Below are 26,072 nucleotides of genomic sequence, written 5' to 3' on the forward strand. Positions count from 1 at the left end.
CCAGGGGCCACCTCCCAGCTGTCCCACCACCCCAGCGCCCCAGGTTCCCTGCCCACAGTAACCGTGCTTGTGCCGCGTCGGGTGTGGGGTGAAGGGCTGGGGGACGTGCAGTGAATGGCCAAGAGCGGCACCCCCAGCTCCAGCACTGCTTCTGCCAGGCTGGCCCTCCCCTCTGCCCAGCCAGACCCCTGACTATCTCTACAAGCAGCTGGGGCTGGAGCAGCGCGGGAGTCCAAGGATTTACCAGCATCGTCTCAGCGCACCTCCTGAAACCCTCCAGGTGACCCCAACCTGGTTTCTGCCCCTAACAAATCCCTCGAAAGTCCCACAGGCTTCCACGGTTCCTTTGGGTCATGCCCCTGACCCCTGCTCCTCATGGCTGACCCCCACCACCCCACCCCTAAAGTAAAGTTCCTGCTTTTATTTCATTGAGGTCTCAGGTCAAAAGCTAGTCCTATCTTAAAGAATATCATTTAATTCATTTCAGATTTATAACGTTGTCCATACAAAGTTAGCGTTACTTTAAAAAATTAGGACCATGATATAAATTGGTAAAAAAAAAAGTCCTGATTGACCTTGGGCAACCCCTGGGCACAGGTCTACAGAGTGGCCCTGCCCCTTTCTTGGCATAAGTGAGGCAGAGGGTGGTGAACTGGTTGGCATCAGTCCAGCCCCAGGAGGCTGAACACTAACTCGAGGGGAAGGGCTGGCTGGGAGGGCCTGGGGGCCCTGGGGTGGGTTGGTGGGTTCAGCTTCTGTTGGGTAACAGCCCAGGCTCTCAGCTTCCCAGTCCAGCTGTGTCTCTTTGCTCCTTCTCTGTCCCAGACCATGGCCAAAGCCTCTCCCACGAGGTCTGGTCCAGGAGCGTAATGGGGAGGCTCACCAGGCCAGTGATGGAAGCCGGGCGTGGACTCACAGGGCAGAGAGGGGAGGGACAACAGGCAGGGGGCCGTGGCCAGGCAGGGCTGGGAGCCCGGCGGGAACCCCAGCCTCGTCCCCGGGAGGAGCTAGCTCACAGTAATGGGGAGGGGTGGGCACCGTACCAGCAGAGCCGGAGGTAGGGGCTGAGCAGCATCCCAGGACCGGGAGGGGTCCTGACGGCCGGGCAGTGGAGGTCTGTCAGGGCCTGGGCCCCGAGCTGCAGCGATGCACAGGCTCCGAGTGTCCCCCAGCCCAGGCCTGAGGAAGGGGGGCCTGGGCCCCCCAAGAAGCCCACCTTTAGGAGCGTCTCCCCTCGGACTTGGCCTCTCCTGGGGGAGGGCTCCTGGGAGCAGGGCCGGCCCCATGGGGTCTCTGGGGTGTGGGCAGGGTGCTATGCAGGCAGACAGCTTGGTCCAGACACAGTCCCCGCATCCTCCGAGCTGGGTGGGAGCAGCCGTGCCGGCCCCACCGGGCAGGTGGTCAGTGTAGCACCTGGTCCAGCTCGTACTTCTCGCAGAAGCGGCTGGTGAAGGGGAAGCAGGTGAGGTACTCGACCCAGGGCCAGTGGATGGGGTAGACGTACAGCCAGATGACCAGCGAGGCGAAGAGGCCGGCGAAGACCACCAGCGACACCAGGATGAGGGCGCGCTTGCGGTACTTGTCGCTTGTGCCGAAGGTGATGTAGGGCAGGAAGGCGAAGGCCAGCAGCAGCCCGCTGAGGAAGCCGAAGATGTGGGCGATGTTGTCGATCCAGGGCAGGAGGCCGCAGATGAAGAGGAACAGCACGATGGCCGACAGGTTTAGGAAGGCCTTCCAGGGCCGCTCCAGCAGCTGCCAGCTCTGGAAGAGCTCCACGAAGAGGCAGGCCAGGAGGCCGAACTGTGACCCTGCAGGGCCCACCTGGGGCAGGTGGGCGGGGCGCGGACACAGTCACTTCCAGGCGCCGGGCGGGAGCCCGCGGGGAGCCCTGGGCACAGCCAGGCTGGAGCCCTGGGACCCGGGTCATCCTGTCCCTGAGCCCCTCCCAGGGTGGGGACCCCGAAGCTGAGGGCTGAGGTGCAGCCAGCGCTGCCGGAACTCAGCCGGACTCGTTCCGCCCACCCTCTCCGCAGACACGGAGCACCTGCTACGTGCACAGTGGGCACAGCAAGCGGGACAGACAGCCTGCTCCGGGCAGCGCACGTGGCGGGGACAGACACTGAACCAGCCCGGAGCGCGAGGTGGAGCTGACCCACAAACCCTGCTTTCTTAGCAAGAACGGCCACACGAGGACGACTTCATACGGCCCAGCCTGTAGCTAAAGGGCGTGCTGGCCGGCGGTGGTCGTGGTCACTGAGAAATGAAGTGGGGGTTGGGGTGGGGGGGTCCAGGAAGGTCTTTCTGGAGGTGACCCTACACGTGACCTGGGGGCATCGCTGCTCCCTTGTGCCCAGGGACAGACTAAGGAACTGGCCAGGAAGCCCCCAGCTTAGCTGTCCATCGACTGTTGAGCCTGACACAGCAGGGGGCTGTGCGTCCCTCGGGGTAGTGGTGGGGGTGGGGTGGGGAGGGGAAGGAAGTGGCAGGGCTAGCCCCACCCCACCCAGTCCCCAGAGTGCCCTGAGTCCCCACCTCTGCCCGGTACGGAAGGAAGAGGGCGCTGGCGAGGTTGCCGGTGATGCCGCTGAGAATGAAGATAATGGAGATGCGGTGCCAGCCAGCCAGCTTCTCCAGGTCACGCAGGATGGTCATTTGGAAGATCACAGACACGAGGCAGTGGACCACGCTGGGCGGGGACACACGGGCATCGGCTTCCGCCCGTGGCCACCAGCCAGGCACTTGGGGGGCACCGGGGCCTGGCAGGTTGTGCCCTGGCTCAGGGGCCCTTCCTCCATGGGGGCCTGGGGGGTGGGCAGTGAGGGGCCTCTTACCCAGCGTGGAGGAACAGAGACAGCCAGAGCCTATAGAACTGATCAGGGACCTCGGGGTTGAGGAAGGGCAGCAGTCCACACACCTTGTCCAAGCAGTGCACCTGGGTCGAGCACATGGCAGTCAGTCCCCGCGACCCAGCCGGGTGGGAGGCCCTGATGTGCGGGGTTGGGACCAGACACCCGCCGTGGGAGGGCGCGAAGGCTGCTCACCGTGCCCAGGGCCCCGCCTCACCTGGGAGCAGAGTGTGGCCTTCTCGTGGAAATAGCCGTGCATGAACTCACAGTATTCGCGCGTGGTGATCTCACAGCTGGGGACGGGGAGGCAAGGGCGGACGTCAGGGGACTGAGTCCCGATCCCTCACCCGGTGTCCAGCGCATCGCTGGCAGGATGGGTGCCCCTCTTCAGGGACCCTCACAGCATGGACGGAGGGGGCAGGGGGGACAGCGGCAGAGGAGGAGCACAGGGGCTCGGGCCCGCGGCCCAGGCCGGCTCACCTGCCCTTGGTGCCGATGCAGCAGGGACGGCCCCGGATCTGGCAGTCCATGTGCGGGAAGCCCGAGCGGTTACTCTTGGCCTGCTCCGTGCAGATCTGCCGGGAGGAGCACGGAGTGGAGATGGGGCTGTGCGGCGGCCAGGTGCCTCCCTGCCCTTCCTGGACCGCTCTCCTCTCCGCACACTCACCGGCCACTTGGTGATGTCGTCGGGCCAGATGTGGGCACCACTAGAGGCCGGCTCCTCGCAGGTTCTGGAGGTAGAGGTTGGAGGGGGCAAAATGTGGGGCCTTGGCACCCCCAGCTTGCCACGCCCCCTGGCCCGCACCCAGCCGGCCACACCCACCAGCAGCACCCCCACAGGTGGCACCAATGACATGACACTCAGCCTCATCTCAGAGAGCTCAGCCGTGGGTACCTGGGGTCCTGGTTGCACACGGCCCCAGAAGTCCGCTTCTGGCCCAGATCAGACTTGTCCATGGGGGGCCCCGTATCATCCTGCCACTTGACGAAAGTGGCCAGAGTCTCCTGGAGGATGGGGAAGGGCTGGTCATGGCAGGCTGGACAAGGTCATGCCCATCAGAGTGGGCAGGGGCCCCTCTAGGGCAGAGGCTCATTCCCTGCTATCCAGGTCTCTGGCTCATCTCCCAGACCCCCACCCCTCGCTGACACTCCCAGGACTTAGCTTTCACTTCTCTGGGGCTGGGGAGGTTGATACTCTCCCTGTGCCAGGCTGCCTACATTGGGTGTGAGGCCAGGGAGTGTGGTGTGAGGCCAGGGAAGCACTGTGAAGCCAGGGAAGGGGGCTGTGAGGCCAGGGAGTGGGGTGTGAGGCCAGGCAGTGGGGTGTGAGGCCAGGGAAGGGGGCTGTGAGGCCAGGGAGTGGGGTGTGAAGCCAGGGAAGGGCTGTGAGGCCAGGGAAGGGGGATGTGAGGCCAGGGAGGGGGGGTGGGGGGGTGGGGCGGGTCGCGAGCCCAAGGAGGCGGGTGTGTAGCCAGGGAGCAGGGTGCAAGTCCAGGGAGGGGTGAGCGAGCCCAGCGAGGGCTTGTGAAGCCAGGGAGGGGAGCGCGAGCCAGGGGAGGGGGGTTTTGAGCCCAGGGAGCGGGGCGCGAGGCCAAGCAGGGGCGTGTAAAGCCAAGGAGTGGGGTGTGAAGCCAGGGAGAGGGGCGTGAGCCCAGGGAGGGGCGTGTGAAGCCAGGGAGGCGGGTGTGAAGCCAGGGAGGGGGCGCGAGCCCAGGGAGGCGGGGTTTGAGCCCGGGGAGGAAGGGGGAGCCCGGGGAGGGCAGACAAGGATGGGTGCAGTGTGCTGACACCGCCCCTGCCGGGCCCTCCCCCAGGCTGGGCCAGTGGAGCCAGCTTAGACAAGCGGGGCGGGGCGGGGCTGCAGGGCCCAGGCCCCCACCGAGCAGTCCTTCCTCTGTGTCTGGATGCAGCCTGAACGGTCGTTTTGGACACAGCAGCCCGAGTCCCGCTCCAGGTCTCGCTCCCGCAGCACGAGCTGCTCGATCTGTTGGTCCTTCCGGATGCAAGGCGAGAACTTGGCTCCCAGGTGGATCAAGTCGATCTGGGGAGGGGGCCGCCGGGGAGAGGGTGGTGAGCTCAGGCCCAGACCTGGCCGGGAGCGTTCCTCCCAAGGGTGCTCCTGCTGAGGGGGGCTTCCAGGTTAGACACAACCCCCCTCTCTGCCCAGCTGGGGGTGACAAGGGCAGGGGGCTCCCTGTTGAGATGCCTCTGCGCCTGGGCGCCTCACCGAGCTGGGTCCGATCCAGAAGTTCTCCTGCTGGATGTACTTCACGCTCTCATACACACCTTTGTTCCTGAGCACCTGGCGCAGGGTTGGAAGGAGGCGGGGTCAGGGCTTTCTCTGTCCCAGGGAAGGGCTTCCAGGAAGGGGCTAAGAGCCAAAGCAGAGGACAGCCCAGAGCCCCCTCCTGCCTGGGCCAGGTCTGTGCCCCGGAGGGACCAGATGGCCCAAGACAAGGATGCCTCTTGTAGGGGAGGCTAGGATTCCCAGGATGGAGACCCCCTTCCCGAGCCCCACGCACCAGCTGGGTGGTGATGTGCTGGGCAAAGCCCACGGGCGCGATGCCATACGTGCCGATCACCAGCAACGTGATGATGATGTGGACAAAGGTCAGCCAGTAGGTGAAGTAGGGCCTGCGGGCAGGGCCTTGGGTCAGCAGAGCTGGACTCACGCCCCGACCCTCAGGCCTGTGACACCCAGCTGCTGACAGCTTTTACCTGCTCCCAACCCTCCACTGCTCTGCTCAGACTTGTCCTTCACCACCGCAATTCTTAACATGCACCTCTATGCCTTTCTCTCCCATCTGAAACCCTCCCTGTGGCTTCTCGTTGCTCTGGGAATCAAATCTAATGCTGCCCACTCCCACTGGTGGCCAGGCCTTGCTGTGCCTGCCCACCTTCCTGGCCTCCTTCCTCTCCTCCTGCAGTTCTGGGAACGCACCCCGTGCCCTGCAGCCCCGGGGCCTTTGCACATGATGCTTCCTTTGCCTGAGATGCTCTGCCCTTCTCTTTTCACCCAGCTAACCGCTGCTTTTCCTGACCACATGCCTCCCCAGCCTCTGTTCACTCCCTCTCTGTCCTCCTTCTCGGGGACACACTCCACACCTGCTATCACTTAATTTTTTGTGATCTGGGGTTCAAAGTCTAGCAGGTTGCTGCTAACTGTACACAGAATGGCCTGTTCCCAGTCCTCTGGCTTCCCCAAGATCTTGTACACAGTCCCTCTCCACAGGCTCCTCACTCGGGGTCACCGCTTCTAACCACACCTCTGATCCACCACACTTGCCCTGCTCTGCTGTCCCAGGGCCCGTGTGGCACTCAGTGAATGCTTGTTATCTGGGACCCAGGGAGAAAGGGGGCCCAGAAGCAAGGAGAGGCAGCAACACCAGACGACTCTTCCCGGGTGACGTGTGCATTCGCAGGGTGACCCCGGGGACTGTCCCTGCTCCCCCGACACACAAGAGGTGCTCATCAAAGGCTCGCTGAACAAGGAGGGATGCTCCGGGAGAGGGCCCAGGGGGATCTGGAAGCCCCCCGGTCCCTCCTGGATGGCTCCCAGCCCCTCTGCCTGGGCCTTCTCCTGGGAGCAGCCCTCCGGGACAGTGAGCACCCCCAGGTCTCGGAACGGGCGGGCCGGCCGGCGGCTCACCGGTGGCTGTCGAAGCTCTCCAGCTGCCGCTGCACCGTGCTGCTGATGCTGCGGCGGTAAGTGCGGTTCAGCCAGTTGCCCACCACGCCCAGGCCGTAGTGCCGCTTCTTCCGGTCGAAGGCAAAGTGCTTCACCTTGGAGGCGATGCGCTTGCCGCGTTTGGTGGGGGGCACCGGGGCTCGGCTGGACTCCTTCCTGGTGAGGACGGTGGTCTCAGCCGGGTACCCTCACCCCCTCCTTCCCACGAGGAGGGGACCAGGAGGGACCTGCAATCTGGGGAACCCCTCCACCCTGCCCCCCACACCCGGGAGGACTGCCCGGAACTCACAGGGGGATCTGGTCGGGGGAGACTGGGGAGGCTGAGTGTGGGATCCCCCGGAAGTAGCTGGCGGAGAGTGGGGGCGACTCAAACACGTCATCGGGCATGGAGCTCATTTCTTCCTGGGGTAGGGGTGGAGTCAGGGACACAGAAAGAGACAGTGTGAGGAGTCACTGTCCCCCAGCCTGCCCCCCCAACAGCTCAATTCAAGGGCAGGACAACGTTGGACAGGCCCCCAGGGAGAGAGGGAGGGGAGGCGCGTGTCTGCGGGCCCTGATGGTGACTCTCCCGGCTGGCACCTGCCCCACCCCAGGCCCTCGCTCTGCCAATGAAAAATGGGGGGCCCGGGAGCTCCGAGAGGCGGCACCCCCATCCCACGGACAGGCCTCTGGACATCTGAGGGGCTCCCGGCAGAGCGCGAAGGGAGGTCGGGTCTCTTCCCACAGCTCTTGCCCACCCCAGCCCCCTGACCCCGAGGGCCCACACACCCCGTGCTTGCCTTACTAAAAAACGAGGAGTCGAACGTCTCCGCCCCATCGACCACGTCCTCCTCCAGGGAGCTGGGGTAGGCAAAGCTGCACTTGACCACCCGGCTCCGTTGTCCCGTGGCCTCTAGCACTGAGCGCCCCTATGTGGGGCAGAGGCACGGGTGTCAGGCCCAGGGGAGGTGGTCCTGCCCCGACACCAAAGGGGTGTCAAGGCCATCCTCCCAGGGAGGTGGGACCCCGCGCAGAGCAGGAGTGTCTGCGGAGGCCGGGACTGGGCTCCAGCTCCTCTCCTGGCCTGCACACAGTACTCTCTCTGCAGTTGGCTGCCAACTTCTCCTGGCAACCTCCCGCCTTTGGGCTTGGGTACCTGGCACCCCACCACTCACCCTGCACCCTTACTCCCGAGGTTCAGGCTTCCTGGCACAGCACACAGGGCCCCTGCTGACCTTTCTGATTCCACCTCCCATGATTCCTCTTGTGACCACCCTTCACTAAATCTACCTGCTACTGCCTCTTACCCCCAGGCCTTTGCATAGGCTGTTCCCTCTGCTGAGAATGCTGTTCCCTTCCTGGTGAAACTTTCTTTATACCTCCCAAGTGCCCTCTCTGACATCAGCCCCTCTCCTGGGCAAGACGGGGCAGCCCTTCCTCTGGGCGGGCCCTAGCACCTGTCACACCGCATGATGACATCCTCCCCTCACCCGAGCTGAGTGCTCCTCTAGGGCAGGGACACTGGCTCAATTCTCTTTGCGGTGCCCCTGTGCCCAGCATGTAACAGGGGCTCCACAAACATGAGTCAGGGAGCGGTGACTGCACATTTCACTTCCTATTTCTCCTGTGTATGTGGCGGTGCAGAAACCAGCTGCCCGCACTAGGGAGAAGCGGGGCTAGAAGGATGTGGGTGAGGCTGCCTGCTGGGCTGTAGCCCCCTTCTCCGCCCAGGGATCCTGGAGCAGCCACTGCCCTGGCACAGACGCAGGTGCCTGGAATGGGGGAGAGAGGGCGCAGGCCGGGCAGAGGTATCCTTACCTTAAGCAAGGCTGCAGCAGCTTGAAAGCTCATGTGGGCCACAGAGATCCTCTTGCGGCGGGGCAGGTGGGAATAGCCGGAGCGGACGCTGGTGAAGGAGGTGAGGGAAAGGACCCCGGGGGTCAGCGGTGGGTGCGGGGCGTGGGGCCGGTCCACCTCATCCGGGTGGCGGAATGCCCGTCCTCGGGCCAGGGGGTCCACGATCTGGATGGGAGGGAGGCAGTGAGCAGAGGCCGCCGGGCGCTGGGCCGAGTCCCCTGATGGCCCCGTCCCTGGCTGGAGCCCACCTTGGGCATCTTGCAGGGCTTTGGAGACTCGGTGTCCTGGAAGGAGGGCACCTCTTGGCTGGGGAGCTCCAGGTCCCGCTGGCACGAGGCCTTCAGCCGGCCGTAGCGCACGCTGCAGTGGTGAAGGCTCCGGCGTTGCCAGTGCTGCCGCTTCAGCTCCCAGTCTCCACTGACCCCGAACCACTGGGCCGCGCCCCTGCGGGGGCGGACAGGGCTCAGGGCGCATGTCACCATGGCGGCGGGAGCAAGACAGGCCACGTGTGTGGGGAGCTGACAGGGTGCGTGTGTGTGCAGTGGGAGGGGACAGGACATGTGTGGGTGCAGTGGGGGGTGGGGGGCAGACTGACCCCCCGACTCAGTGTCCAGGGACTGGATGGGCAGAGGCAGGGGAATCAAGTCCAGGGCCTGAGGGCTGAGCCTGGGGCCGGGGGGAGAGAGGGGGACCCTCCTCTGCAGTGCAGGGTCCACCCCCAGCTCCTTGACCCCCTGCAGCCTCCTTGCCGGGTCTACCTGCCAGGCACAGAGCCACCCGGGCCTCAGTTTCCCCAGCCTGGAACATGGGCTGCTTGTCCACGCTTCCCAGAAAGGGGCTTGGGGACCCGGAGTGTCAGAGTCTGTCGGGTGGGGAAGGGGGGTCTGCTGTGTGGGGGAGCATGTAGGCAGGGGTGGAACGTGTGCTCACTTGCGGATGCTCTGGGACAGCGAGGCCTGGCGGCGGAAGCCAGGACGCTTCTCTGGGCTGCCCTCCTGCCATCGCCCTCGTGGCTCCTGGAGGCTGACGCTCTTCAGGAGGGCCGGGTTCCTGGGCCTCTGCCCTCCGGATTCCTGGAGGTGGGAGAGGGAGACGGGCTGTGACTCCGTAGAGCTCCGAGCCTCCCCGGCTGCCTCTGCTCTGGCTTCCGATGTGAAAACTCAGACAGGACAAACCTCGACCCCAGCTGACCCCGAGCCACTTTCTCATTCTGAGGGTCAGATGGGCCCTTTTCTAGTGTGTCTTGGAGCCTGGCACTCATTTCCCCAGGGCTCCCTCTCTAGGTCCTGGCCATGACTAAGCTGCAGATTGGCCCGGCTTTGCATGTTTCAAAGCGCCCTTGGCTGCGTGGGTGGCACGAGACCGCCACCCTGGGGCCCCGGACTGCACAGGAGCCCACGCTGTGAGCAGCGGGTTCTCAATGGACTCTTTATGGAGTGCTGGTTGGGATGCTAGCAACAGATTCATCCCCGTTCTCCTGCATGAGCAAAGCGCTTCATCCCCGTTCTCCTGCATGAGCAAAGCGCTTCATCCCCGTTCTCCTGCATGAGCAAAGCGCTGAGAGTCGGGGTGCCCCTTCCCCTGAGTCACAGTCTACCGCCCGCAGAACAGCCGGGGCCAGAGGGCTTCCCTGGTGGTCCAGTGGCTAAGACTCCGTGCTCCCAATGGAGGGGACCCAAGTTCAATCCCTGGCCAGGAAACTAGATCCTGCAACTAAGACCTGGCATAGCCAAATAAAAATAAATAAAAGAAGGGACTAGGGCCGGAAACAGCCGATTCCCAGGTGGGACTGACAGGAGTTTCCTATTTTCCCTGGCCAGCCATGAGACTGAGTTCCTGAGTTCAGAAGTCACTCCCAGTGACATTGGAGGCCAGGAAGCCGTGCGTGAAGCCTGCGGCAGGGGCTCCAACAGGCTCCGGAAGGGCCCCCTTCCAGGAAGTGAAACTGCCCTAGAGGTGCCAGGGGCACAGAGGGGGCCCCTCTTACCTGGGGCAGCAAGCTGGCCTGCTCGCTGGGGGCCGAGGTCTCGGGCGGAGGGATGGTGATGGACAGGTTGGGCGGCTTCCGGCTCTGTAGGCGGCTGCTGGACACCGAGGGGACCCTCTCGCCGTTCTTGTCATCGGACGCCATGGTGGGTAAGGGGGCAGGGCAACTGGAAGGGCAATGGAGGGGGCACAGGTGTATCGTCGAGAGGCAGCAGGACGCGGGGGGGCACGGGGACAGTGCAGGGTGTCAGGGCGTGCCACGGTGGGCAGCCCAGATTGAGAACAACCCATGGACAGTTGGTTCAAAACTGACTCCGGATACTAAAACCCGCAGCAGCACACTGATCGGACTGGGTGGGGTATGGTGAGAAGGTCTATTTTCATCCCTTCATTTGCATTCTAGGCCAGCAGGAGCCTGGGAGGTCCCCAACTTGTCACCTCGTTCTGTTTCTGGTCTCTCTGCTTCAGGCGAGGACCACACCCAGAAAGGAATGTGAGGACCAGGGATGCAGAAAGGATGTGATCTTGGCCTGCCCATCAGTCTGGCTAGAGCAGGCCAGGGGCCCGGAAGGCAGATTCCTTGGACAAAGGGCCCTGCCTTCGTCCCTGGGGCAGGGCTTGGGGAGGATAGGGAGAAGGCTCCAGGCGGCTCACAAACAAGGGACCCACAGCTGTGCAGGGAGCGGGTGGTTCTCAGAGAAGGAATCCCTGGGCTGCGAGCGAGGAAGGGAAGGTCCAACCTAACTCCTGGGAGCATGAGAAAGGCACCGTGCTAGCCCCTGTCCCCCTGGACTGCCAAGTTCCTCTTTCAAAGGTAAGTGAAACTGCCATCTGTCACTTTTTTCTTTTCACAAAGGAAGAATATTACATCTTAGTGATAAAAATGATACACGAGCATTGCAAAAGAAAAGGACTCAGACGACTAAAGGAGAAAGTTAACTGCTGGCCCGCCCGTCACCCCGTGTTCCAGGAAAGAGCTTGGTGAGCACATGCTTCTCTGCACCTGAAAAAGGACACAATACTTAACATTTCCTTGTTGTTGTTTAATTGCTAAGTTGTGTCCAACTCTGAGACCCCATGGACTGTAGCCCACCAGGCTCCTCTGTCCATGGGATTTTTCCAGTCAAGAATATTGGCGTGGATTTGCCATTTCCTTCTTCAGGGGATCTTCCCGACCCAGGGATCAAAGCTGCGTCTCCTGCGCTGGCAGGCAGATTCTTTATCCCTGAGATGCCAGGGAAGGCCACTTAACACTTTTATCATTTCTCTACAGCATGGACATCCTCCTCTGTCAATGCAGACAGACAGATCTACCTGATCTGTCTTGAAGACTGGGAAGGTTTCTAAGAATGGAATGTACCAAGATTTACTTAACTCCAGACTGATGGTTGCTTAGAGTTGTGTCCAGTGTGAAGGACACCCTTGCCTACATCACATGTGTTGTGCTATGCTACATCGCTTCAGTCGTGTCCGATTCTTTGCGGCCCCATGGACTGTAGCCCACCAGGCTCCTCTGTCCATGGGGATTCTCCAGGCAAGAATACTAGAGTGGGCTGTCATGCCCTCCTCCAGGGGATCTTCCTGACTCAAGGATTGAACCCCTGTCTCCTTATGAATCTGCGTTGGCAGGTTCTTTACCACTAGCGCCACCTCCAAGTTTTATAACAGACAAACAGTGGAAGGGGAACGACTGGACTGAAGAATAAGTGTGTCTTGAGTTTCAGTGGAACTTTCCAAATGGCCCAGCCAGGAGGAAGTAGCAATTTACCCACATCTGGGGCTTTTTCATCCTCACAGGTGCCACTGACTCCCACACCCGCTTTGACCCAACAGAACGAGCACCCTCTGACTTGACTAGTCTCTCCATTTCACCTCTCACTCTGCCCTGTGACCTCTGTCTTGCTAAAATCCTTTGCTGTTTCCTCTCCCTGCATCCCAGGGCTGCTGGGGCAGGTCTGATTTCTCTTCCCTCACATCCATCTTCTGATCGGGGTGGGGCCACATGAGGCCAAGGTGCCGGATGTCAGGGCAACACAGTGGCCACCTTTGTTTGGAGCCTGCCTGCTTCCCCAACCCTCACCTCTCACCTGAAGGGTCCCAGCAGCCCCCTGACTCCTCCTGATCTGCTGCCCCCTCGAGCCCCCACCCCAGGACCATTTCCACCCAGTGGCAGAGTTTGCCTTTTAAAACACAAATCATACCATGCTCAACACTAGGCCAGGATCTCCAGTTCTCACTTAAAACCATGTCCAAACTTCTCACTGGGGCTGCTGGTGAGTCTCCTCGTCCCTTCATCTCCTCCTTGGTCCCACCCTCACCCCAATCAGGCCACCTGGGGTCCCTCACTGCCCTACACCTGCCAAGCTCTATTAGGAGGTGCTGGGGGGTCATGGTCAAAAGTACAGACAGGAGCTGGGTGGCCTGGGGCTTGACCTGCATCTGATCACGGGTCACCTAGGTCCTCACCTTATGGGGGGGAATAACCCCCTCCCCTAAAGAGACATCTGGGCATCACATGACTGCACACATGACAGGCACTTAGGCAGCACGTCCATGGACACTCGTGCAGGAATGTTCATAGCTCCACGTTCACCGGAACTCAAAGGTGGAAACAAGCCAAATGCTCATCAAAATACAAGTGGAAAGGGGGAGAGATAAAGTAGGAGCTTGGGATTAACATATACACACTACTATATCTAGGGCTCCCAGTGGCATAGAGATAAAGAATGAGCCTACCAATGCAGGAGACGCATGTGACGAGGGTTCAATCCCTGGGTTGGGACAATCCCCTGGAGAACGGAATGGCAACCCACTCCAGCATTGTTGCCTGAGAAATCCCATGGACAGAGGAGCCTCCACAGTCCACGGGGTCACAAAGGGTGGGATATGACTCAGCACACACCCCTTCCTTCCTTCCTCCTCACCACTACATACAAAATAGACAATCAACAAGGACCTACTATATAGATCAGGGAGCTCTGCTCAGTATTCTGCGGTGGGTCTTCCCTGGTGTCACAGTGGATAAGAATCCATCTGCCAATGCAGGGGACACGGGTTTGAACCCTGGTCCTGGAAGATCCCACATATCGCGGAGCAACTAAGCCTGCGCATCCTAACTTCTGAGCTTGCACTCTGGAGCCTCTGAGTCACAACCTGGAGCCCGTGTGCCTGAGCCTGTGCTCCACAACGAGAGGAGCCACCGCAAAGAGACGCCCGCACACCACAATGGGGAAGAGCCACTTCTCTCCACAACTAGAGGAAGCCCGTGAACAGCCACGAAAACCCAGTGCAATTAAAAAAAAAATTCTGCAGTTTGGGAAAAGAGTCTGAAAAAGGATAGATATATGTGCACGTATAACTGAATCACTCTGCCATACACCTGTGACTACACCCCAATGCAAAATAAAAGTTACAAAAAGGTACTAGAATCTATGGGGAAAACAAACATGCAAATGAGTAAACAAAATGTGCTAAATCCACACAAGGGGCTATTACTCAGCCATGAAGAGGAATGACTCACTGAGACAGGCTAAACACAGGTGAACCTGGAGCACGTTATGCTAAATGAAAGCCAGACACAAATAGACCGCGTACGCCAGGGGTCCCAATGCAGGTCCCGAAGAGGCAAATCTACAGAGACAGAAGCATGAGTCACGGCTCAGGGCTGGGGGTGACAGATGAAGGACGGGGTTTCCCTCTGAGATGATGAAAATGTCCTAAAGTAGATGAGTTTTACATGAATTGTATAGATTAAACATGAACTATATCTCAATAAAGACGGTTAAAAAAAAAAGTTACAAGTACGTGCTCCATAAATGTTGGGCCTCTGGTTGGGACCCTGCTGGCTCTCCCCAGATCAGATGAGCACTTGTGCACAGCAGGTGTCTCCTTCTCATCACTCTGGTCCCAGCTTGAGCGCCACCTCCTCCAAGGAGCCCTCCCGGACTGCCTGAGGCAGCACCCCTCCCACCCCATGTGTCTCTCCATCGCTTCACCCTGCTCGTCTCCCTCTTTCTGCCTTATTCACAGCTGCATCTCTACTGTCAGCAGAGTGCTGGCCCACGGGTAGCATCAGTACATATTTGTTGCAAGTCAGATAAGCAAGCAAAGTAGCTGGTACCCGGGGTCCACGCCACTCGGCTACCCAGTTACCTACCTTCAGGCTGTGGGCTGAGCTTGCAGTTCCCTGAGTCTTGTTGCTGAGGACTTTAGAGCATGTTCTAGTCCTTTCCTCACTCTGCAGAGATGCTCTGGGGTCAAGTTTCAGCTCTGTGGAGAGGTGGCTGGATGCAGAGACAGATGGAAAGACAGACAGATGACTCCGGGTCAGGCAGGGCTGCTTCCTTGGTGCTCACAGCCTATAAGGAAGGGGAGGCAGGCTCAAGGGGGTATGTCAGGACCAATGTATCTTTCCATCTTCTTGACCTCAGTCTCCTCATCTATAAAATGGGGATAATTCCACCAGCTTCAAAGGTAGGAGATTAAGAAATAACCCCTCTTCTTCTCCCCTTGTGGTGATGAGCTAGGTTCTTTAGAGAGCCCGGAGGCCAGGGGCCTCTGGGCATGTACCTAACAAAACCACATAAAGACCCGGGCTCTGGGCTGGGAACCATAATCAATACGCTCCCTACTTTCTTGTTTCTAGAGAACTTCATTAGAAACACTAAACTTTTAAAAATGCAGACATTATTGGCTATCTTCTGATCAAGATTTCTTTTCAATTAGACAAAGGCAGATATTCAAGGCAGTGTTTAAAGGATTCAGGCGTGTTTTGCTGTCGTTTCAGCTTTTTAACAATTAGTTTAGGTGAAATCTATGCCTGCAATGCAGGAGACCCGGGTTCAGTCCCTAGGTTGGGAAGATCTCATGGAGAAGGGAATGACTACCCATTCCAGTAGTTTTATCTGGAGGATTCCATGGACAGAGGAGCCTGGTGGGCTACAGTCTGTGGGGTCGCAGAGAGATACAACGAACACACACACACACACCATAAAAGGATTAAAAAGTGAACAACTCGTGGGACTTCCCTGGTGGTCCAGGGGTTAAGACTCTGTGCTTCTGCTGCAGGGGGTGAGAGTTTGATCCCTACTTGGGGAACTAAGATCCCACATGCTGTGTGCTGCGGCCAAAAGAAAGAAAAAAAAGTGAACAACTTGAGGGCATGCCTTTGTTTCTGAGAAGTCCTGCACAGGGGACATGCTGGTGTAGCAGAGTAGGGGCCCCTTGATGGAGCCCCTGAGGGCCGCTGGGGGCAGGACGGGGTCAGGGCCCCAGGTGGGCCAGGCCTTGACTGACCCTTTACGTACATTATCCTACTCTGCCCTCAAAACTTGCTTTGAGGTAGATATTATCAACTACCTTTTTGTGGATAAGAATGGAGGCTCAAAAGGGGTTGAGTAACTTGCCCAAGCTCACACAGCCAGGATGGGGAGCAGCTGGGACTTAGGCTGCTCTGGCTACAGGGCCTGAAGCCTCTTTGGGAACAGGCGCCCCTTCTCCCTAAATCAGGAATACACTTGCCGCCAGAGAGCCTCCTATCAGGGAGACAGAGCAGAGTCCAGCCTGGAGAGAAACTTGGTCGAACATCTCAGCATTTTGCAAACTGTGCTTCTCAGCGGTCTGGGGTCACCAGAAGTATCCAAGGGGCCGCCATGGGGTAAACTGGAGGTGGGGGGAGGGCCCGGGACCCCCCTGATTCCACAGGGCAGCAGTCCTCTGGCTTTGGGCAGGGCCTCTCACCTCCAGTCCTACAACTGCAGATGAGAGCTCTGGGTAGAGAGGGGGTGCCAGAGAGCTATCTGAGGCCCAGCTGGGGGCCCGGAATGCTTCCTGCTTAAGGCTTGGCCAAGACTTGGGCATCCTTCCTTCTTTCCCACATGTGGGGAGTTCTGACCTGCACCCCAGGGCAGATGGGCTGTCGGCAGGAGCCTCAGACGCCACTTAGCACCACTCAGGGGACCGCTCCATGACAACAGCCTCACCTGGGGCCCCAGCACAGAAACTTTTCCCGCTGGGCCGCCCCTGCGACCAGGGCGCAGTGAGAGGGCACCAGGCGGGCACCGCCCTGGGAAACTGGCACCAAGGACGAGTGGAGGCAGCGGGGGAAGGCTGGGGGCGAGTCTGGGGCTGCCACGCCTGAGCTCAGTAAGGTCACCAAACAGTTGGATCCCTGGGTGACTCGGAGCTCCTGATGAGAAGAAGGGCAGACTCAATCCAAGGCTGGGGGAGGGGGGACTGGACCCACCCCGGGGAAATCTTAGCAGTCCCGAAGAGAAGTGGCCAGTCCCAGAGAGCAGAGGCAGGGCAGGAGTGCCTTTTCATGTGGAGCCATTTAACCATCCTCATAGCGTGGTGCCCAGAGCCTTGGCCTGTAAGCAGCGTGACCTCCACAGCCTCAGTTTCCTTCTCTGTTATGCAAGGGGGTTGGACAAAATGATGACCCGCCGTGACATCCTCGAGCCCACATATTGGGCATAAAAACACCACTTTGCCCCTGTCACTCTTCCCCAGTAGAGTGGGTATGCCCCCAGCTGATGCAGACACAGGGGGTGGGGGCACCAGAAGCCCAGCCCCTGCCTCTGGACTCAGGGAGGGAGGAGCTGGGGGTGGCAGGTGCCTGGGGTAGATTCAGGGGTTGTGGACAGACTCTGGGTGCCTGCCATAACCCAGTCTAGGGTGGGGAGGAGCCCAGATGGCAGAAAAAGTGCTGGAGCGCTGGGAGCGCCTGCCCCGCCCAACGCTTATCTCCCGCGCCCCAAAAGTGCTTGCTCATTGCAGAGGAAATTGTGACATCCTGGGACTAGGCTTCCTCCTGACCCAGTCACATCCGCTGCTCTCTGAGATCCCCCCGCCAGGCCTGCGGCAGCATCCAGCCCATGGGTCGGGGGTGGGGAGGTTTGAGGGCAGGACCCACCTGGCTGGACCACTGCCATGCGCCCATAAAAATTCTGACCTTGTTGGGGGCCTGTCCCAGAAAAAGGCCTTCAGTCCCAGGGTACCCAGGAGACCCCAAAGGGGCCTGGGGAGAGGAAGGGGTTCCATCCTGGAGTGGGGGGTACATAGCCAGAGCAAGTGCAGTACAAAGTTCAAGTCACCCCAAGGTACACCCAGGGTCTAAAACCCCACCGCCTCCACGCCCAGAGGCATAGCCTAGGATCAGACGCACATGGCAGAAACGCAGACTCAGACACTGCACGCTGGTTTCGCCAGGGAATCCGGTTTCCCCACAGGGCGGGGCCGGGCACCGCCAGCTGAGCCCTGTCCTGGCAGCCACAGCCAGGGCAAGCCAGGCCTCCCCGCAGTGGGTCCCCCGCTGGAGCCCTACCAGGGCAAGGTGCCCCATCCCCGGGCTGCATGGGCCCACCGTCCCCGCCCCACCTGCCCCCAGGTGTGGTTCCATCCCTGGGAATCTGACTCTGGTGTCCTGTTTCTCTCTCCACCTGCCCACCCCCCCGACACACCAGCAGGTTTCTGAAGCCACCCCAGGTCTTGCTCACGCTGGATGGATTTTCCACACCCCCTGGGGCTCTGAGGACCTCCTGAGCCAGAAGCAGGCAGGGCAACTTGACACAGGACTCAGCCTGCGTGTGGCCAGACGTGGGGACACAGGAGAGGAAGCGGGTCCCTGGGAGGAGGGATGAGCAGCCCCTCCTGAGAGGGGCTTTCTGAACCATAAGGTCAGGAAGGTTAGGGGATCCCCCAAAGCGAGGGCCTCAGGCCCCCCGAACAGAGGAAGAAGAAACCACCATCTGGCCCAGAGGCTCCCCCCAGCTGGCGGCAGGCGGGCAGTCTGGAGGGAAGGGAGGTGGCCAGGCAGCTGGGTCCTGCCTGTCCCCCCACTGAATCACAGGATGTCGGGGTGAGGGAGGAGGGCAAGGAAGTGGCCTCTCCCCCCCACTTGCTTCCCTGTCACAGAAACCGAAACCTGCTTTTTTCCTCCCCACAGCTGTTCTGGGAACCGGGTCAGTTTTAGAAAGCAGCAAGGAGGAAGCAGGCCCTTGGGCAGTGTGCAATCGCCCAGCGAAAGCCCTGGTTCTGCTGAGCTGGGGTGGATCCAGGGGGAAGTGGGGGGCTGCTCTGGCTGCCGCAAGGCCTGGCAAGGGCAGCTTATGTAAAAGGTGCCACCTGGCCGGGCTCCCAACCTGCGGCCCCACGCTGGCCCGAGCAGCCAGTGACTCATCCTGAATGCCTCCCTGCCCTGGCAAGAGTGAGTGTGGATAGGAGAGCCTGGCAGGAAAGAGCCAAGAAGGCCAGCTGAGGGTCGGACAGGATCAGGAAGACCAAAAATGGACAGATGAAAAGGGAGGGAGGCAAGTCTCCCAGGTGGAGGCCGCAAATTCCACCATCAGAGTTAGAGGAAGGAGAGTGGGGAGGGGATGCCCAGCTGTCTCCAGAGGCCAGCGGGAGCCCTCCCCGGGACCCCCTGCCTCCTGGCAAGCACCCACTTCCCCAGGGGAGCCAGCTGGCAGACTTATTTCACAGGCCGCCCTTCAGCCCAGCTCCCCCCAACGGAGAGGAAAAATGAAACCACTGTGGGTTGGCGCCCCAACCACAGGGAGAGGCCCCACTCACAGAGGGCCCTGGCCCAGGGAGGCCCGGATTGATCCTGCTTTCTGCTCAACCTCGAGAAGATAAAGAACCTGAGCACAGGGTCAAGGACCTGGTAACCTTCCCCATCCGAAACCAGGCTCGGGCTCCCCGGCTGGGGTGGCTTGGGACTCACGGCCGACCACAGACCCGGGACGTGGGCGCCGGGCTCCAGGCCGCTGCCAAGAGTGTGCAGGGGCGAGGAGGACAGGTTGCCGTGTTCCCAGCCCCCACCCCGTACTACCCAGAGGTTTGCTCAGGACCACACACCAGTGAGGGGGCGAGGCTGGCTGGCAGAGATGTGGATGCCCCATCCCTGTGGGGATCCCAATTCCAAAACCCAGCTGGAACTGCCCAAGCCACACAGCCCCCCATCCTAAGGTGTGGGCCGCTGCTGGTAACATACGGGGACAGGCATTATTGGGAGGGAAATGCCACCAGATGGCCCCAACCAACCACGATGCTGTGCCCTGTCCACCACGGTGCCCTCCCCGAGGCCCCACTGGAATCCCTGGCCTCCAGGAGCTGCTGATGGAAGCAGACCAGGGACACAGCTGGGCAGAGACCTTCCAGAACTCAGAAAAGTAGCAGCCTCTAGCAGCTAGGGGCCAAAGGCTGCTCAAGGACAACAGCGGGAAGGGATGGAGTGGCTGGGTCCTGAGATGCTCTGCCCGGCAGCCTGGCCTCCTCTGGGAAGGTGGTCTATTCCCTCCTGGTTCTACTGCTCCTGGAGCATAGCCAGAAGGCTCTGGTCCATCCAGGCTGGATACCAGGGCACAGGAGGGAGCCTGGGGGGGTGGGAGTACATGCACCGCTGGGCACCGCACTGACCCAGACCTTTCAGGAACCAGGCTTTGCTCCAGACACTCCTGAGGAGTTTGCCTCTCTCGGGATCTTCAGGTACTGGGAGCTGGGTTTCCACTGGTCCTCGGAACCGGTAGGACCTAGCACATGCTCAGTGGTGGCAGGGGATGAGTGCCACACGGGTCGGGGAGGAGGAGAGGCCCACATCCCTCCCTCCAGGGGCTCCAGACCCCGAGGCGTTTGCAGACACGACCAACCCCAGCACACAGAGCAGGCCTCTGTGTTGTGCTCGCGAGGGCGGAGGCCACCCAGTTTCCATCCACGCCTTGTGGCCTGGCTCCAGACAATGAGAACGCTGTCCCACTCGGGGAGATGGGGTCAGAGGCCCGGCCCTGAGCGCTGTGTGATATTAAGCAAGCCACTTGGCGTCTCTGAGCTTTGGTGTGTTATGGGGTCGCCCTGGGAGGCTGGGGAGCCGAGGGACAAAGCCTGATAGTCCACAGAGAGGTTAAACACTTCGCTCGCTGTCACTCAGCCACTGTCGGGCCCTGGGCTGCCCGGGGTCGCTCACCTCAACACGCTCAGGACAGGGCGCCGGGTGCCCCTCACTCCTGGAGGCTGGGGTCGGCCGTTAGCACAGAGTGAAGATGCCAGGCAAACACTTTTCAGCTTGTAAACAGTCATTAAGGAGCTAATAAACCAGACTTCCCAGAATCCTGCCCTGGGGTTGCTCCGTCCCTGGAAGAAGCTGGCCCCAGTCCCGATGTCTGCTGCGAGGGCTCTGGGACACGTAGACGTGGGCCAGCCAGGCCCCTCAGACCAGAGGGGCTCTCCACACGCATTACCAGCTCTATCTCTCCACCTTGCTCTGGAGCCACTGAGGTCCTCTTATCGAGAAATGGGAGGTGAGGGGGCTCACTCTCTAGCTTGGCCACCTATCCACTGGAAGAATGAGCAAGTTATGACTTCTCAGCCTCAGTGTTCTCTGCTGTGAAATGGGGTGATGCAGCAGAGATGACATGAGATCGTGAATGCCCAGCGCCTGGGAAAATTGGTGGAGGGTAATGTGTAGCTTCTTTTATTCCTGGCTGGCCTCCACCACCACGGCTGACTTGGTTTCTACATCTGAGCCAAGTACCCCAGAGGCAGCAGATCTCTGACAGGTGGGAAAACTGAGGCTCGGAGAGGTAAAGGCAACTGTCCAAGGTCACACGGTTAGGTCGTGGGGCTGTGGCCTCCTGCCATCTGGGAACTGGTGAGGCGAAGTGGCAGAAGAGCAGGCAGGGGGTGGTGACTCAGGAGCTGGGGCAAGTTTGGGGTGCACAGGCCTTTGACTCATGAGCCCCTCCCCTCCCCCCACCAAGTAGAAATGACATCATCTAACGCTTGGTGGCACTTCCCAGCTTATCTAGGGCTTTCACAAACGTTCTCTCATCCTTGTCCTTATCTCACAATTGTCATTGGCTGATAAAGCCATCAGCTAATGAGCCAGGGCTCAGGCCAGACTGCAGTTCCAAGGCTGGCTTCTACCCAGTCCTGCGCAGGTCCCCCTTCTCTTCCAGGCCTTCTGGGGTCTGCACCAGGGGCAGGACCTTGGGAGAGCCACCAGGAGAGGGCACGACCACCCGAGGATCCTTGTGGCACAAGCTCTGGGGCCACACGTGGGAGGCAGAGAAAGCCAAGCTGGCCTGGCTCCCGGCTCCAGGCAGCCCGGCCAGCGGGGAGCAGGGCTGAGGGTCACGGCCTCCACAACCCCCCCCACCCCACCCAGCAACATGACGCACACGCTGGCGGGTGGGGGCCGGCAGTTCACAGCCTGGTCCTCCCTTCCCTCCCTCCAAAACCCATCTTCCATTCCCGGGGCCTCCATGATGCTGAGGTCCCCCACCCCGGACCCGGCCACTTCTAGAGGATGACACAGCCACGATGCCATTCCACAGCCTGTTCTCAGCTTGTCCCCCCAACAGGCCATGGTAAGACCTCTGGCCTCACCACAAGTCCATCCCAACGGCACACGGACATGTACCTGTTACTGTGATGTTTCTGTTACTCCCTCACCACGCTCCTCGTGCAGCCAGACACCTGCCCAAGCTTCACATGGACCACCACTGGAATCCTCCCAGGCAGACCACTGTGACCCCGCCGGGGAAACTGAGGCACAGACTATTTAAGTGACCCTCCGCCCCATCCTACTGACCACACTCTCATAGCCCAGGCACCTGCCAGAATCTGGGCCTTGCTTTTTGGCTGCCCCAGCTGGGAATCACCCCCTCCCACCGCCACCCCCACCCTCCCGGCCAGCATCCCTGATGGGCCCACCTTGTCTGCGCTGCCCACTTAGCACCAGCCACTTTCCTAGATGGTCAGATGGCATCACCGACTCAATGGACATGAGTTTGAGCAAGCTCCGGGAGATGGTGAAGGACAGGGAAGCCTGGCGTGTTGCAGTCCACGGGGTCGCAAAGAGTCGGACACGACTGAGCGACTGAACAACAACTTTCCTGGAAGGTTCAGAATGTGCCTTCCCAAGGCTCTGAAACCACAAGCCTTGCATCTGGGTCCCTAGATAAACTTACTGAATGAGGGAACGTGGACACGGTGGCTGTCTGTACTGCTCTGATGCGGAGAAGAAAATGCTTTCTTTATGCTGGTCCCAAGAGCAGCCCTTGCTTTGCAGCCTCCCCACCGTGGTCACCACTCCTCCCCCAGGCTGGCCCAGCTGGCTGGGAAACCGGGAGCAGAGGCGTGAGCTCACCCTGGAAATCCCCAAGGGTGGCCAGGGCATCACTAAGGTCTGTTCCAAAGTGGGCGTCATGGAGACCCGAGAGGACCTGCAGTCTGGAGTGTACATCCCCTTTGATGCTGCACAAGGGGGCAGGCAGGTGGCGGGGCCACCCTAATCCTGCCACCCCTCATCCCAACCCACAGGGAAGTGCCAGATGGCTCATTCAAGTCACAGGCACAAACATACCATCCCTTGACTTCCTGCTCCCATCTGAGGCCTCACCTGGGGAAGAGTTTACACAGCAAGTCACACACCCTGCAGAGAAGTCTGGCCACTACCACTGACCCGGAGCTGGGCTTGGACCCCAGCGGCCCCCAGTGCATTTATGCGTGATTCATTCCTCCTCTTAGAGGACCAGGAGTCCCCACCTTGGGCAGTGAGCGTGTGCCTGTGTGTGTGTGTCCATGTGTGTCACACCAGGTACTCAGAAATGAGTAAGTGAGGTAGAAGTCACCTGGCACTCTGTTGCCAGCTGGTGGCACAGGGTTTTAGGGCTGGACCTGGGAAGGGGTGGCCCAGGTTCAACGTGAGGCCCTGCTGATTACTTCCCGAACAGCTTTGTGCAAGTCTGACTGCTGCTTTATGGCTTCAGAGGCACACAGAAGATGGGAGGTCGCTATTACAGGTTGCTTTTTTTTGTTTTTGTTTTAGCTGAAAAGGTGAAAGCCTCACTCCAGCCTTTTAAAGTTAAAAGATTAAAGAGAAGCCCCCCAAAGCAAAAGTCAAACCAGAAACTGCCACTTGCCCTCTGACCCCACCAGGGTTCCCAGGTCAGGAGGCCAGGGACCACAAGTAAACGGGATGGAGGGTGGGCGTGGGAATGGAGATTGTCAAGAAGTGGGCAGGGAGGGCAGTGAGGGGACCTGGGCTCCTGGGCGTGGATGGCTGCTTCATCCCATCTGCCCTTTCTATGACAGCCCCCGCTGCAATTCCCTGCACAGCGGGGAGCCCAACGCAAATAATTAATTCAAAGTTGTCCCTACCGGGGAACCCCCTGGCCTGTGGCTCTGATGATCCCCATCGCTCACTGGGGCTCTGCTAACACCATGAGCAGGGGGCGCCTCGCTGTCTAGCATGAGGGCCCACCCTGGGTCTCTCATCTCACCCAGAGTTCCCACAGCCACCGTGGAACGTTTTACTGCTGGCAGGAAGCAGACTGTGAAGCGGCAAGGAATGTGTCCTGTTATTCCTCGGGTGTTATTTTCCTGGTATAAGTGACTGAGGAGTTAGGAGTAGGTTCAGAAGGGAAAATGACAGCTGGTCACATGGTGTCAGGCATCCAGGCCCACCCAGCAATCAAGGGTTGGGCGGTCTCTGAGCACAGAGCTCGCCCCCTTCCCACCCTCCACACTGTGCTGATGTCTGACCCCCAGGGCTGCCCTGGCTCACCCGGCGTGGGAGGTGCCCTGGGGGTGAAGCACTCCAGGACCCAGCTGTGAGAGAGCCCCTGTTTCCAGCCCCTCCCCCATGGCACTCAGAACTGCTTAATGCAGGGCCTGGGGTTTAAGTAGGGAAGAGGCTGGTGGCACCAAGGGCGGCCTGCTGTTAGGACAGGACTGCCCTCACGCCTTCTTACTGCTTATCTCATTTGGGTTTATTTCTCCTCTAACCTGGTGAAACTGAGGCAGGGAGGGGCAGTCAGTGAGAAGTAACCTGATGGACCGGGTACCACGCCAAGCTCAGCACAGCACTCCTGACACTTCCCGCTGGATAACTCTTAATGGTAGGGGGCTGTCCTGCACACCTCAGGATGTTTAGCATCATCCCCAACCTCTACACGCTAGATGCTGGGAGCCACAACACTCTCCCTCCCCACCCCACCCCCAGGTGTGACAACCAAAACGTCTCCAGACACTGCTGAATGTTCCCTGGCAGGCAAATCACTCCCCCAGGCCCGGTTGAGGGTCACTGCTCTGAAAGAAGCTTCACTTTCCACTCTGCTCTGCCTCACCTACAGTGAGTGACAGTAACACAAGACAGACGCTGGGCCCATCACATTTCAGCAAATACCACCCACACAGGCCTAAGGCTAGCCATTGGGAAAGAGCAGCCAGTCCACGTGGGGGGTCAGTCCGCAAGCCCTCCCCTCCTCAGACACTCCCTTCTCAGCTCCAACTCCAGGCCTTCTCCCTTGGCCTTTCACCCCGGGCTCCTAGGGACATACTCCTCTCTAACCCAACGCAGTACCCTGGGGGAACGGGGGGGGGGGGTCACCTTCCCAAGCCACTCTGTCCAGAAGTCAGGACTCCTGGGTCCAACTTCTGAGCTCCGGTCCGGCCTGGCTGCGGCACCTGTTTCCACCCCGGGGAGGCCGAACAAACTCCGCCCCGGCCGCTGCAGCTCACCCAGGAGAAAGTGGAGGGGCGGGGAAGGTCTGAATTCCGGGCGCTTCTGGGGCAAGGCGGGACTGCGCGGTCCTGCCCTGGGGCTTTCCCCCCGCTCTTCCTCCTGGGACTTTAAACTGCGGCCCAATCATCCTGTCCCCGCCTCTGGTGACTCGTGGCCCAGGGACCCGGGAGGTGTCTTATCCGAGCTGAGCCTAGGGGCCGGCAGACCCGGTCCAGGGGCCCCGTCCCAGTCCAGCCCCCGCCTCCGGTATCGGCCCACGTGGAGCCAGCGCCGGACCCTTCGTCGGTCACGCACCGCCGCCCCGGGCGCGACCCCGCGGCCCCTCTGGTGCCCGGCGCCCAGCTGCCGCGAACCGGCCCCTCCCGGTGCCCCGCGCTCACCTCCCGGCGGCCCCAAGTCCCCGGGACTCAGCTCCAAGCTGCGCCGGCCGGCCGCTGGGTAGTGGCTCCCGGGGGCGGGGCCCCAGCGCCCCGCCTCTTCCCTACCTGCGCGCGGTCGGCGGAGGCGGGGCCGGGGGCGGGGCCGGACGCCTGGGCGGGTCCGGGTCCTGGAGGCGGGCCCGAGCTCTGGGGGCGGGGCCTCTGTCGGTCCCCCTAGGCCAGCATCCTCTGTAGCTCCAGGGTCGCACTGTCCCCGCCCGGGCAAACCCTATTTTCCGCCGGAGCTACTCTCTTCCGGGCGCTGTCCACTCCTCCCCCGATAAAACGTATAATCTAGGTCTGAAGTGCCATCATCCCGTCAACTTCCAAGAAAAGCCTCTCCAATAACAGCCCCCTTCCAGAGCCTTCATCCCTGGATCAAATGAGCCTGTTCCCTCGGGCCTTTTAGCCCTCAGGCGTTCCTTCAAACTCATTTGGAGAGTCTCGCCTGCAAGTCCTGCTGCGGTTGCCGCCTCCGGGACGCCTCCTCTGATTTCCATCGCTGCTCTAGACTCTAGTCCACCGCGAACGCGCCCTCCCCCGCATCCTGCTGCAGCTAAGGCTCCCTGCCGGGCTGAGACCCGCTCTTACTCAACTTCCCCCGCCCACTCGCCCCCGGCACTGCGTCCAGGCCTGGCGCCGAGGACAGAAGGGGACCTGGGGTTTGCTACTGGGAGAAGCCCTCACTGAGTGCCTGTGTGGCGGCGGGGTCTCTGGTAAAGTTCCAGGAATCTCCTTTAGGGGAGACCCAGTTAAAAAAAACCACAAACCCG

The 26,072-nt window shown here is 60.5% G+C and overlaps 1 protein-coding gene across 4 annotated transcripts; it reads right to left on the reverse strand.

Moving 5' to 3' along the window:
* Positions 1 to 459: 459 nt before the first annotated feature.
* RHBDF2 (rhomboid 5 homolog 2) lies at positions 460 to 25,408 on the reverse strand. 4 transcript variants are annotated; one of them, XM_044938605.1, is made up of 20 exons: positions 25,261 to 25,408; positions 14,513 to 14,714; positions 13,877 to 13,986; positions 10,358 to 10,523; positions 9,301 to 9,443; positions 8,619 to 8,814; positions 8,332 to 8,535; positions 7,314 to 7,442; positions 6,824 to 6,936; positions 6,496 to 6,690; positions 5,369 to 5,480; positions 5,074 to 5,148; positions 4,726 to 4,887; positions 3,742 to 3,851; positions 3,514 to 3,577; positions 3,327 to 3,421; positions 3,064 to 3,139; positions 2,832 to 2,932; positions 2,533 to 2,686; positions 460 to 1,821 (listed from the first exon to the last, which is right to left on the reverse strand). In XM_044938605.1, exons 4-20 carry the CDS (start codon positions 10,499 to 10,501, stop codon positions 1,402 to 1,404), a joined length of 2,493 nt encoding a protein of 830 aa, XP_044794540.1. In that variant the 5' UTR covers positions 10,502 to 10,523; positions 13,877 to 13,986; positions 14,513 to 14,714; positions 25,261 to 25,408; the 3' UTR covers positions 460 to 1,401. The 4 variants fall into 4 exon arrangements, with proteins under 4 accessions (XP_044794540.1, XP_025135344.2, XP_006045372.3 ...); XM_025279559.2 differs by lacking the exon at positions 13,877 to 13,986; XM_006045310.3 differs by lacking the exon at positions 13,877 to 13,986 and having other exon boundaries at positions 14,513 to 14,639; positions 25,261 to 25,366.
* Between the last annotated feature and the right edge of the window lie 664 nt (positions 25,409 to 26,072).

The sequence above is a fragment of the Bubalus bubalis genome, chromosome 3 (assembly GCF_019923935.1).
Source record: "Bubalus bubalis isolate 160015118507 breed Murrah chromosome 3, NDDB_SH_1, whole genome shotgun sequence".
Taxonomy (NCBI): domain Eukaryota; kingdom Metazoa; phylum Chordata; class Mammalia; order Artiodactyla; family Bovidae; genus Bubalus; species Bubalus bubalis.

What these genes read in the sequence shown, in the direction of transcription:
- RHBDF2 (XM_025279559.2), bottom strand. Translation starts at nt 10,501, where the DNA reads ATGGCGTCCGATGACAAGAACGGCGAGAGGGTCCCCTCGGTGTCCAGC. An exon ending in AGCACATCACCACCCAGCTG is followed by an intron (nt 5,149 to 5,368) that starts GTGCGTGGGGCT and finishes ACCCTGCGCCAG; the next exon opens with GTGCTCAGGAACAAAGGTGT. An exon ending in AGGCCACACTCTGCTCCCAG is followed by an intron (nt 2,933 to 3,063) that starts GTGAGGCGGGGC and finishes TGCTCGACCCAG; the next exon opens with GTGCACTGCTTGGACAAGGT.